The following is a 12,507-nucleotide window of genomic DNA, read 5'->3' on the forward strand; positions in this document are numbered from 1 at the left end:
TCAATTAGCATGAGTGTGCGGTGAAGATTTTTTACGTTTTTGCATTGTTTCCTTTGAGATGTCCATTGTGCGATTTGCTGCAGGCTGTCATTTTTGTCTGCCATCCAATGTATGTTGGCAAGAGGGTTGTGTACTAGACTTTGTGTCTGGTCACAGAAAAAAATTCATGCATCTCAGCCAGACCATTTTGTTATTCCTTTAGAATTAAAAGCATATGAAACAGATGCAGCTTAATAATTTTTTTTTTGTTTTTTTTTTGTTTTTTATAAATAACTTAAATATATTTATATTTAAATAACTTAAAACAATGAAGTTCAAATACAACTTAAAATAAAGTTTAATGCTGTAACAACAGAAAAAGCATGTATAAGGATGAAAACAAAACAAAACAAAACAAAACAAAACAAACAAACAAACAAAAACAAAACAAAACAAACAAAAAAAAAAACATTAAAAGCTGTATGCCCTAACAGGAATTATACAAACGATAGGATATGTTACATAAAATACCTTAATATGTCTGAATTTTTGCTTCATCGTTATATAAAATGTTACTTTGTGAAAAGTGAGATGAAGTACATTATTTATTCCTATTCTTATTTTACATACACTATTTTGAAACATCTTTTAGAGCAGCATTAAGTATTTGTTTCATTAATAGATAGGAACATTTTGTAGTAGAGTAAACTTATTTTTTCCAAACTAACTCTTTTATCTGAATACAACAATAGACATTTAAAAGATTATATATTTTTCTTCATATAGTTTATGTATAGGATAGCAGTTTCTTGGGGGAAGTATTTAAAATACTGCTCAGCCTCCACACTTCCTATTGACTTGATAATCTGACAACTCATTCCAGCAGCCTTAAAGTCTGACATATTTTACACAACATTATCATCTGCTTATTATTATTATAGCAGCCATATTTAAGAAACAGATAGATTTTTTTATTATTTTTTTATTTTTTTTAAATAAAATATTATCAGATAATCAAGTCATGACTTATTCTTCAGGGTAAATTAATTTAAGAAACTACCCAGTTACAATGACTAAGATAATGATTGTACAACTCTTTAGAATTCTTTACAGCTTTTAGTTAACAAATCTCGTTTTGTGTATATTTTCAAATCTTTTCCATGTAGTCTCTTAAAAATAAACATAAATGCGCAAGTCCAGCTTGTTCAGTTTCTCAGTAGTATTCCAGCCTCTCTTGATACCTTGTCAAATAGTCTTCTTTAAAAATAATCTTCCTGCTGGAACTAGTTCTTTATAGATCATGTTTTATTAGGATATTGCCAGAGGAAGAAAGTGGGATGCTCTGTGTTCTTTCTTTGTTTTTTTACCTTTCATAGGAACACCTTTGTGGTTTAGTGTAACAAACATCTCTTTTCCTTTGTGTGTCCATTTTGCAGAAGCATATGTATTATAATGGTTTTCTTCAATTAGTTCTATGAAGTTGCAATCCTCATTGCATACTTTCTGTTGAGAGTAAATAATTTAGAGTAAAGTAAGTACATGTCTTTCTTAAAAAGAATCATACAATAATTAGATTGGGGAAGATGGGAGAAGAATATACATCATACAATCCACATATTAATATTATTAACATATATTAATTGAATAAGAAAGCTAAATAAATAATAATATTAGTAGTAATATTAGTTAAGTATAAGTAACTTCAGAAAATGTAACTTTTACTTCAGTAAACTTTGGCTTTGGAAATCTGAGTATTGGATACTATAGCTTTGTATATTCCCCATTAATATTTCACATTTTAAAAAAGTATACAAACTCTGATTTTTTAAGTGGGCATGAAAGTTAGGTATGTGTTGGATACATTTTAAGATGTTAGAAATGTATTTTTTACAAACTGTATTTTATACAAACTATTTCATATGAAGCTGTAGGTGCTACAGCTAAAAATACATTTCTTTAAAGATTGTACATGATCATTGTTGGAAAAGTCAGCATGATTGTTAGACAACTGGAGAGAATTTAGCATCCATACCTTTCCATAGAGTCTTCCTGACTTGTTCATTGCTAGAAAGTATTCACTTTCCACTCCTTTGATTGCCACTATTCCAACTGCCACTGTTCTGATTTCTAGAATACCTGCAAAGTTACACAGTAAGGACCGTAAAATGTCTGTTTATTCTCTAGTCAATTTATAAGATTTATTTAAATGAATATACTTCTGTGCTTATTGAATATCCACATCAGTAGTTCTTAGAAAACAGAAAAAACATGTATTTATTCATGTGAAGAAAGGGCTAGATTTTTTAAATCTTCTTTATGAGACCACATCTGCATACGGCCACTTAAAAATTACATGATAAATTTTAAATGTCTAGTGAAATTGCCATGTTAATACAAGCGACATTTACATTTTCAAAGAACCATTGTGTCTTAGAATTTATTATACTCAGGATTCATTTGAAAGGATTATATACATAGCATAGCCATCAAGGTTCGCAGAATTTGTGTAAAGCCTTGATTTTGAAGACTGATGTAGCTGTATCACTGCCTTGAACAAGTGTAAACCTTAGAACCTGCAAGTGATAGAAAACAGACCATAGTGACTTAAATAAGATAAAGTATTTGCTTGACCTTTGTATGCTTCTATGACTGATAGAAATGGCAAAGTTACCTGTATTTGAAAATAATTAAAAGTTTCACCAAGAACTTATTTATTCAAAAACAGAAGACATTTGGTGTTTTTCTACAAATTTCTATAAATTACTTTATTTTCACGTGGATGATGTACATCTGCAACACCTTTCTATAGTTCCTACAATACATACAAGTTACCTGCAATATAAAAATATATTTAGGTTAAAAAAACAAACAAACAAAAAAGACAGAAAAGGCAGGGAGTTGGTACATGGTATAACGCCAGGTTGTCTTCAAGCTTAAGTATAATTATTTTTTTTTGTTTTAAGCAATAGTTTAGAATTATACCTGTGTGGAAGGGGGAGCAAGAAAGAGTGGTGTTAGTTTGTCACCTGAAAGATGACCTTCCTTCCAAACAAAACATTTCCTTTCTTTCTCTTTCACTTTTTTATTGACTCATTACAGCTACGACATATCATATTTTTTTTCATTAATTAGTTTTTGTTTGGTTGGTTTTGTTTTGTTTGTTTTTGTTTTGTTTTGTTTTTAAAGGCATGAATGTTGCTGGTATTTCTCTTTCCCTATATATTTTTTTTTTACTATATCCTATTGTCCTTTCCTTTCTCTTCTGTTCCGTTTTGCTCTTCTTCCTTTTCCTTGGTATTACTGATGGATCAGTCCTTGCTTGTTATTGCTTACTCTTGGTGTGTCCCCTGCTGGGCATTCATCTCTCTGAACACATTTACTTCTTTACGCTAAGCCAACTTTAAGTAAAGCTTTTAGAATTCCTTGACATGTTCCACTCTGCTGCAGGCCTAGCAACAATTCTTAAAAAGGGCAATTTCTAACTGAAACTTACAAAAATTATATTAACTTTCATTTAAATTTCTCTTTAGAGAAACCACAGTGAGGCTGAAAAACAGATGACAATCTGCATCTAGCCAAACAAAGAATATAAGAGTGGACAGGATCTCTGGGTCATCAAGTCCAGTGCTCTGCTAGCCTGGGAATTGCATCAGATAATTCTCTTTTCATAAACTTTTCCAATACTAAATTGGAGTTGTTATTTCTTTGCCCCAGTGTTTCCGCCAAAGTCTGTTCCAGAGTTTGATTTATTTTAATGGCTAGAGACTCTGTAGTAATTTGCAATCTGTATTTTTTCAGCAACGGTTTATATCCATTTGTTCTTCTGCCTGTGCTGGCCATTATCTTAAGGAGTTTTTTTGTTTGTTTGTTTTTGTTTTTTTTTTTTTAAGTCTATGTTTGAATTTTCTATTTATACAGAACTAAAAAAATGAAAGATTCAGAATAACTTTGTAAAACAAGTCATGCTAATAGGAACTGAGTTTCCTTCAGTAAGCTGCTGTTGCCTGAAGTCACAGAAGTAAGAAATAGTACTACTTTTAAAAACGAAATGCCAAAAGCTTTTGCCTAAAACAATATTATTATTAGATTTTTTATATTATTTTAGATTTTTTTTTTCTGTTTAATGAAGTGGAAGTTGACATACTACTTGTAGGAATTACTATATTTTGGTTTGGGGTACTTTTTTTTTCTGCTTTATTCTCATCCAAAGATGTTTTTAGGTCTTTTAATCCCACTTTTCTAAGGTGTTCTCTGTGCATCTTTCCATAAAGTTTAGTGAGGGAACTAAACTCTCTATGACATGAACTCTCCAATATATATGTAACATAAAAAACGTTGTACTGTTAGCAAAGTTAAAGACAAATAAAAGAGACCATTAAGAGGTCAGTGGAAATATTGCTTGTGTACTTGTGATTCTCTTCACAGAATGCTCTAGCCTATCACAGGCAATGCAAGTACTCGTTTTTCTGTTCCCAGATCTAGATCATGTCTCTTCTGTTCTGTTGTGTCTTAATCAATCCTCAAAGGAGAAACTACCATGATTTTTTCCCTTTTCAGCAAAGCACTTTTGTGATTTATGTCTCTCAAGCAGCATCTCACATGCACTTTCTTACTTGATCTGCAAGTGAATCATCACTAAGTTCCTCATTCTATTTTAAGGCATGTGACCCAAGTTACTTAGCAATAATACAGCATATTGTAAGCCCCCTTTTCTTCTTCTTGAGTCTCTGCCTCAGTAATTCTGTTCATTTCAAAAATGTAGAACTACTACAATTACTTATATTTTTAAATAAAAGCATATAGGAAATTGAAATATTTCTAGGAAACTTTGGGGAAAGTATGACATTATGGTTATTTATAACTGTGATAGCTGATGTTAACTGAGAATTTCATTAGTGATCTTTCAGTATATAGTATTTTGTGTGGAACTCACTTGTTCTGTTAATTACAAAGTGCCATCATGTACATAAATGAAATCAAAATGCTTTCCTTTATCTCCTTTATGTACAGAAGCTATAGAGACTTCTATGGTTGAGAAGTCGTATACTGGAAGTTTCTTAGTTTATCTGTATCAGCATTTCTTGTATCACATATGTAAATTTCTCATCCAGTATTGAAGGTCTCCCACCAGGAAGAATATTTGAGCAATATTAAATTTAATATGGACAGAGCTTTCACTACTTTAACTATTTTACATGGTGCTTCTGAACATACTAGATCCATAAGGTAACCAGCTTTTCCTCTAGACCTGTTATGCACTTGATATGCATCAAGTTCTTTGATGAAATAGTTAAAGGAATCTTTAATACTCATTAACAAGATACTATCACTGTGAAACTTCTAAACTCCTTGATTTAAACACAGCACAAACTTTGAGGTTAAAGAGATGTGCATAATGGAAATCACTGTCTCTTCAAATTATAATTTCATAATGTATTTAAATATAAAAACGAGCTTTTATAATATTAATAATTTTGTCACTAAAGCAGGGAATTGCTAGAGAATATACCAAAGAATAAAATATAAAATCCCTAAAATAAAGTGATTTGATTTGTCCTTCCTCATTTAATTTTCATTCAGAATCTGTATTAAGCCAACATATCACATTATACTACACCATATGGCACTGTAATTACATTGGTCTGTCTTTATTTTGTATGTGTTCTTGATACTCCATTACTACAAGAAAAATTACATAATAGCAAAAAGACAGTTGTTTTTTGTTGTTGTTGTTGTTGGTTTTGTTTTGTTTTGTTTTGTTTTGTTTTTCAAATGGGAATCTAATACGTCAGTAGGTGTCAAGAGGTAATAACTCTGTTCAACCAGAGTTTTGGTCAACTACCAATATTTCGTGTTTCTTCTGTCTGTTCTGTATCATCTGCTACTGGTGGTTCTTGCCAACAGGATGTGGGGCTAAATTAAATTTGGATCTGAGCTGATATGGTTATATCCTTATACTCCTAGTGTGTACGTTTCATAATACAGTTTTGACTGTTACATTCAGCCAAGTCTGTGAATCAGATCTTTCTATGAGATCTTTTCAGGTTTTCTTTTGTTCTTCTTTTGTTTTAAACTCTCCTTTTCTCTCTCTCTCTCTCTCTTTTTTTTTTTTTTTTTTTTTTTTTTTTTTTTTTAATTCTGTACCATTAAGTCTTTAATGGGACTCAAGAGTAACAACATTTAGTTTACTGGGAAGTAACCTAATAATCTTGTTTTTCTACAAATGCAGGAAGATGATTGATTCTGAGTAACTGATAGTTTTAAAATTAGCAACAAAATATCAGTATACTCTAAAGATTAGCTTTATCAGCTTTGCAAGGATGGTAACCTGAGTCAAGCAAATCTCCCCAAAGCTAAAGAGTGTTTTTTCTAATACACCACTTTCAACTGCCCTTAAGACATGAATTTACGTGAATGAAAACGTATTACTTTCATTACTCCTCTGCTATGAACAGTGTAGCTGGCCTTTAAGTCTTCATGCTTAATTGTAGTTAGCTGGTTGACTGGAAGAAGGTAAATATCTGTATCCACAGAAAAATGATAATAGAAGTAAACCAGTAAACCTACTATGCTGTGTAACATTTGTAGGCACTTTTACACCTAAAGGGTATACACCACACAAATAGAAAAAATACTAAACTGGCTTATATGTGGGATTTATCTTTGTCAGTTTCTAAATGTTTATGTAGCATCAGATTCTTCAGAGTAATGACGAGGAACTAAAATGCACAGTCAGAAGACCTTGTAAGGATAACCTCTTCTCCTCAATGTAATAGTATACAATTCACTACCATATTTTAGCAAGTCCATTCTTAGATGCTTCCTTTTGAAGTAAAAAGTTCTCATCCTTTCAATATCTATTCATGAAAAAGGAAAAAAGTCTCCAATCTAGTATAGGAAAGAGAAAATTCTTATATGTAAATCATTCCATTTAAGTACTCTTTTGATATTTTAATAAATTCAGAATTTATTTAAAGATATGCTTAAATTGGTAAGATGCTGCTGATAAGAAGTCAACATGGCCAAACTACAAAGAGGTCTTATATATCATCAGATAAAAATGAAAATATAAACTATGTTTTTCAGTTTTTACTTTCTAAAGGATACATGTAAAAATTTAGAGGGGGATTAAAAGAAGACTTGAATACACCACAAAATAGCTGGGAAAAAATCAAATTAAAGCCAGTAAGAGAAAAAAAAATAAAAAAGAAAGAAAACGGGCATATAAAACTGAAAACAACTGTAATTTCTATTAAGTCAGCATGAAATTCCAAACAATTTTATATGGTTGTATGATCGGTGTATCCAGTATAGCTTAAAATTCCCGGAGTGAATTGAGTTTCCTGCAGAGATGAAATTCTGTCTGCTGTACCTAAAGGACACTCAGCTGAGATGGACTATAATTTCTCTTTAGAAGAAGGTGATTATGGGTGTTGGCAACAGTCTTTTAACCACTTGGGGAAAATGAAGTATCAGACAGTTGATATAAAACACGTTAGGGGAAGAAAAAAAAAAAGACAAAAAAAAAAAAAAAGACACAAAGCAGCCCTTTAAGTTGACACAGCAGTTTTAGTAGGTAGATTTTTTTTTTTTTTAATTTTTTGGCAACAATTGCATAATAAATTAGGTGAGTTTCCTGGCATTGTGGTCTAGAATGACAGTTTCAGTGCTTTAGACACTTGTACTTATGGACTTCATCACTGTGACCTGGAGGACAGGACAGTACCTTGGGCTGGAAATTTATGTGGAAAAATTGGCATTTTACTATATCATTTATACAAAACTGAGCATTCTCATGTGAGATCTTTATTTATTTATTTATTTATTTATTTTTCCTGGGCCAGTGGTATTTGATAGTTTTGTTTTGAATCACCTGGGGCTTCTTTGGAAAAGAACAGAGAACAAAACTACTGAGCTAGATAGATATCTTTTCACATGCTAGGGAACTGCCTCAGTATGATGGGTGATAAGATTGTTCAGGAAGATTTAGGAGGAATTTTTAAGTATACTGTATTCAGTCCCTCATCAGCTGGATGTTTCTAAATGTTTCATATGTTGCTGATATCCTCTGGATGTCTCGTGCTTCTGGTCACTACTTTTCTATTTGTTAGTATCAGAATTTCTGTAGACATTAATACAAAGAGAAATTTTGGCATTCAGTACATTTTTCAGTAAGGCCAACAGCAATTTCATCCCAGTGTTTTTTTTCTGTTTTGTTGGGTACGTATGTTTCATGTATATTATATATGAATATGTGATATTCTTTCTTACAAGAGAGGGGTTAATTTTTTCATACTGCTAATAAGACTTCTGTAGTCTTCTAAATGCTGGAAAAAAGGGAAATTGGGATTTTTAACAAAAGAAAAGTAAAATCAAAAGTCCAGAAGCTAGTTATTACTATATATTATTATAATTTCCTTTTAAGGAACTAGCTAACATATTATACATAAGACTGATTTTTAAAATATTCTAAATGCTTTAAAATACCAATACCACTTTTTAATCTACTTTTTTTTTTTTTTTTTTTTTTTTTTTTTTTAATATTTGCAGTACTTTATTTCTTGTGGCCTCTCTGTGCAGTGAAGTGGAAAAAACATTCTGTTGCTGATTTTTAGGGGTTAGGAGGCTGGCACTGACAGCTAAGCACTTGCAAAGAATGTGCTTGTGAAACACCCTTTCCTAGGCAGGATTGTCTTGAGATAAAGTACATGAAATCTCAAATACAAAAAGAGGGGGTAGAAAAAACTTGGATAGAGAATAAGTCAAAACAAAATGAAACTTCTAAAATATGTCTGACTTGTGTTTCTAATTAGATTTGGAGTACATATTTATGAATTCAAGTGACCTTTAGAGAGATGATTCAAGGCCAAGAAAAATGCTCTTGTCATTGCTTACAAGATGGTATTTTATGGTATTTAATGCAATTTGTTCTTTTGATTTGGGATTTAATAAGTTAATATTTGTGCCTCTTAAAGCAAGAAAGTACAGATCATAATTGTCAAGCACTGAGAATTCTGGAAAACTTTCATGGTGTTATTAGTGCATGTGTGCATTCAGTGAGGGAGCACAGTAAATACATTAGCTGGCTTATTGCATTTGAAATGTTTTTCCAGAGAAGTCTACTGGTATTTGTTTTCTGAAAGTGAATGAATAGTTTCATTGTGTAGTTTTGCAAGTTACTGGTTTCAAGAATATTTATCCCCTTGTATTTCTTAAAAGAAATATATATATATATGTATGTATATGCAAAGCATTAGTTTGTGCTTACTATTTTAGTTCCCGGTAATATTTTTAAACACATATGTTTTAAAGTTTGTTTTCAGGTAGAGCAATTTCTGTGCTCATTCTCTCTCAAATCTAACGGTAAAAAATTCACAACAAACAAAGCTATTGATTTAAGAGATATTGTAATATTTAAGTCTTTTTCTACTATCCACCCATTATTAAATTACAATTGATAGAATGTCAAATTTTCATTTGTATTTTGTACTCTCCTTAACAAGAGAGTAAAAGAGTTTCCGAGGCAGTACCTCATAGAACACGTTCTTATGCTTCGTAAGAAGAAATAGGTAAAAAGTGTATGTCATAATAATTTTCACAGCAGAGATGAGATTGGTCCCTCCATACTCAGGAGTTTTCTGTCTGTATATGTGTTTTGAATATACCATTAGTTACAATATAAATGAATGTTAGTTACAATATTAGTTACAATATAAATGAAATATGAATATACCATTAGTAACAGAAAACAAAGTGTCATACATGTCTTATCAGGTACATACATCCATACATTCATTATCATTCTTTTTTTTTTTTTTTTTTTTTTTTCCTTCTAATGCTCCTGCTTCTCTGCATGATACTCAGAATCTGGACTTTACGGTGTAAACACATGTAAATTATGTTGCTATTTATGGCAGAGACCAATATGAAAGTATTAAAGACTAAAAAAGCTGTTACTTCAAGTCTGTGTGCTGTTTCCATGCATGCATTTGCTGTGCATGCATAGACTATCTGAAGCACTCTAGGTATGAAGAGGACTGTAAAAATGACCTGCACATAAACAATGTGCAGGTCTGTCAAGGACTTTCAGTAGAACGGTTGAATCTACTGCTTCAGTGAGGTGTCAGACATCTGGATACCATGGACAAATACCCAGAGCACTTAAAACTCCAGCTTCACTCCCGTTTGTAATTTCCAGACAGGAAAGTTGTAATTGTCTGAGGAAGCATGACTAACAATGGAGAGGTATTCCTAGAGGACCTGATACAACATATTTTCAGGTCAAGCATCCTCAAGAAGCAAAATTTATTTGTAAGACAGCCTGCATGCAGAACATCTGTTTGGTTAAGCATCACTGGCTGATGTTTAATTTTTTTTGTTTGTTTTGCAATTCATTGGGCACAAGAACAGTAGGCATACTTAATAAAAATAGTGCACTAATTGCTAAACAGAAGTTAATCGAAATATTTTTGTACTTTGTTGGATTTTCATGTATTGGTTATTTTAAAGATTTCTTACTTGACATTATACGGTTCATAAATTTCTCCACTGTTAATACTAAAAACTGATTAAAACAGTTAATTGCTAGATAGAGCAACTTCATAATAAACCATTGTCCTGGGGATACTCAGCAGCTGACAGTTACGTTAGTTACAGGATTTGTGCCGTGTCAAGGTATCTGAAAGAAACTGCTGACTTGATAATTCCATGAAGATAGCACAAAACATGTAAGATAAGAACAGAACAGAGGAGAGAAGATAGAGTAGGGAACTGAAATGTCTGTTCAGATTGATAAATGTAAAGCAGTGCTCATTGTTTTACAACACTCAGTAAAGCTTACCTCCACTACATACAGTAGTGGAGTAGTGTGGATTTTAGTAACAATATTGTGGTGAATAGAGAACTGAAGAGAAATAGCTTAGAATTTCTAAGGGTGTTTTCCATTGTTATACTGTATTGTTTGGCTTTGGTTTCATATTGGCGGGTTAGATAAGATTGTAAAACAAATGCTTCCTTTTTCATCCTAAATGACAGAATAAGAAGAATTGATCTTAGCTATTCTGACCCTAAATTGCCTCCTCTCCTCTAAATGTCACTTTGGAACATTAGTGCTTTGGACCACTGTCTTTCCAATATTTCTGTTGATTTGATCTTCAAAACCAAAAGGGTGTGACAATTTTCTCTAAAGTAGATTGTGAAACTATGGAACTTTTAAGTTTAAAGTTCTGACATGTGAACAGTAGAATATAGTATCAACAACTGAATAACATGCTGTCCCAGTCAGTCATTCACTTGTGCATTTCTTGTTAAACTTATTTAGAACCTGTCACTTTTGCTGATCTCTGCTGTGCATTTCATAAAAATATTTTCTTGATCAGCTTCTTATATAGCACATAGTCATTTCTCATTTTTGCTGGAAACTGTTTCCCTTCAATAAAAACTGCCATGGACCTAAACATATGGTTACAATGAAAATATATATATATATATTTAGAATTAATAGTGTCCTATAAAATCCAAATCTTAATCCCCTATCTTAAAAAGCACTCTTTTATTAAAGTATTAATATTTATTGATATTAATATTAATATTTACTGATATTAAAAATGGAAAAAAGTGTGATAAGTCTGTTCACAAAAACAAAACTGTTTCAAACCACTATGAAAATTAATGATTTAATAGTTTAGAGCTGAATGTGTACAACAAATCGAACTCAAATCAGTGGTATCTCTTACTTAAGTCTGTTGTGCTAATTTCGCTAGAATAAATGATCTATCTTAGTTTTGCAGCTTTCTTGGATCTAGCTTCAGAATAGTGTAACTATATGTAAAACCGCTGATTAACCTTTTCACAGCAAAATGAGATACATTCATTTAGTGGTACAAAACTTCCCAATTTTAGAGTTTCAGTCCCTACAACTATTTTAATAATCGAAAATTTGGAAAATTTCACATAAGACCAGAGCCACAGGTCTCTCCAAATTTTTCTGTAAAGTAAAGCTACAAATAAATTACCTTGTTCTTCAATATTTCTCATTATCCAGTATTTTTATCTAATAAAGAGATGGTGTCTTAATATTATTCCTGTGCCACAGGCAATTAATTTCCTTACCTCTTTCCTGTGTAGAGTTAGGCATCATAGTTGTCATAAAATTAGTCATGTCTTTTCTGTGGAAGACTTTTTTTTCTGGTTTTCTAAGAAATGTAGTCCATATTCAGGTATCTTTTGTGTGTATAAGAAATGGAATTATATGTTATCTGTTCTATGTTCTGAAAAAATTCAATTCCAAGTGCATTTTATGTGATATTACAGCTTATTACTGGTATAAACTGGTTGCAGGCAGTAGTAAAGATAGCATAACATGGTACTGTGCTCTGAACTCATTTTTTTCTGAATGAAGTATCCCATCACCATCAAGGTCTAGCTGTTTTGTTCTGCATCATGTAGTTTCTCTAGCTGCTCCTGTGGCAGCTTTTCTGGCCCACTGACATGGGCTTGGGAGAATGAGTGCTGTAGCTAGATGCTGGA

General features: G+C 31.7%; 1 protein-coding gene across 5 annotated transcripts in view; it reads right to left on the reverse strand.

Moving 5' to 3' along the window:
• Positions 1-313: 313 nt before the first annotated feature.
• Positions 314-12,507, reverse strand: part of FGF7 (fibroblast growth factor 7) — a 29,220-nt gene continuing 17,026 nt past the window's right edge. For all 5 annotated transcript variants that reach the window (XM_068696004.1, XM_068696009.1, XM_068696008.1 and 2 more), the window contains exons 3-4: positions 2,012-2,115; positions 314-1,482 (exon numbers count right to left, since the gene is read on the reverse strand). In XM_068696004.1, coding sequence (XP_068552105.1) covers positions 1,288-1,482; positions 2,012-2,115 — 299 coding nt within the window. In that variant the 3' untranslated portion in view covers positions 314-1,287. The remainder of the gene's footprint in view (positions 1,483-2,011; positions 2,116-12,507) is intronic.

This window comes from Anas acuta, chromosome 12 (assembly GCF_963932015.1).
Source record: "Anas acuta chromosome 12, bAnaAcu1.1, whole genome shotgun sequence".
NCBI lineage: Eukaryota > Metazoa > Chordata > Aves > Anseriformes > Anatidae > Anas > Anas acuta.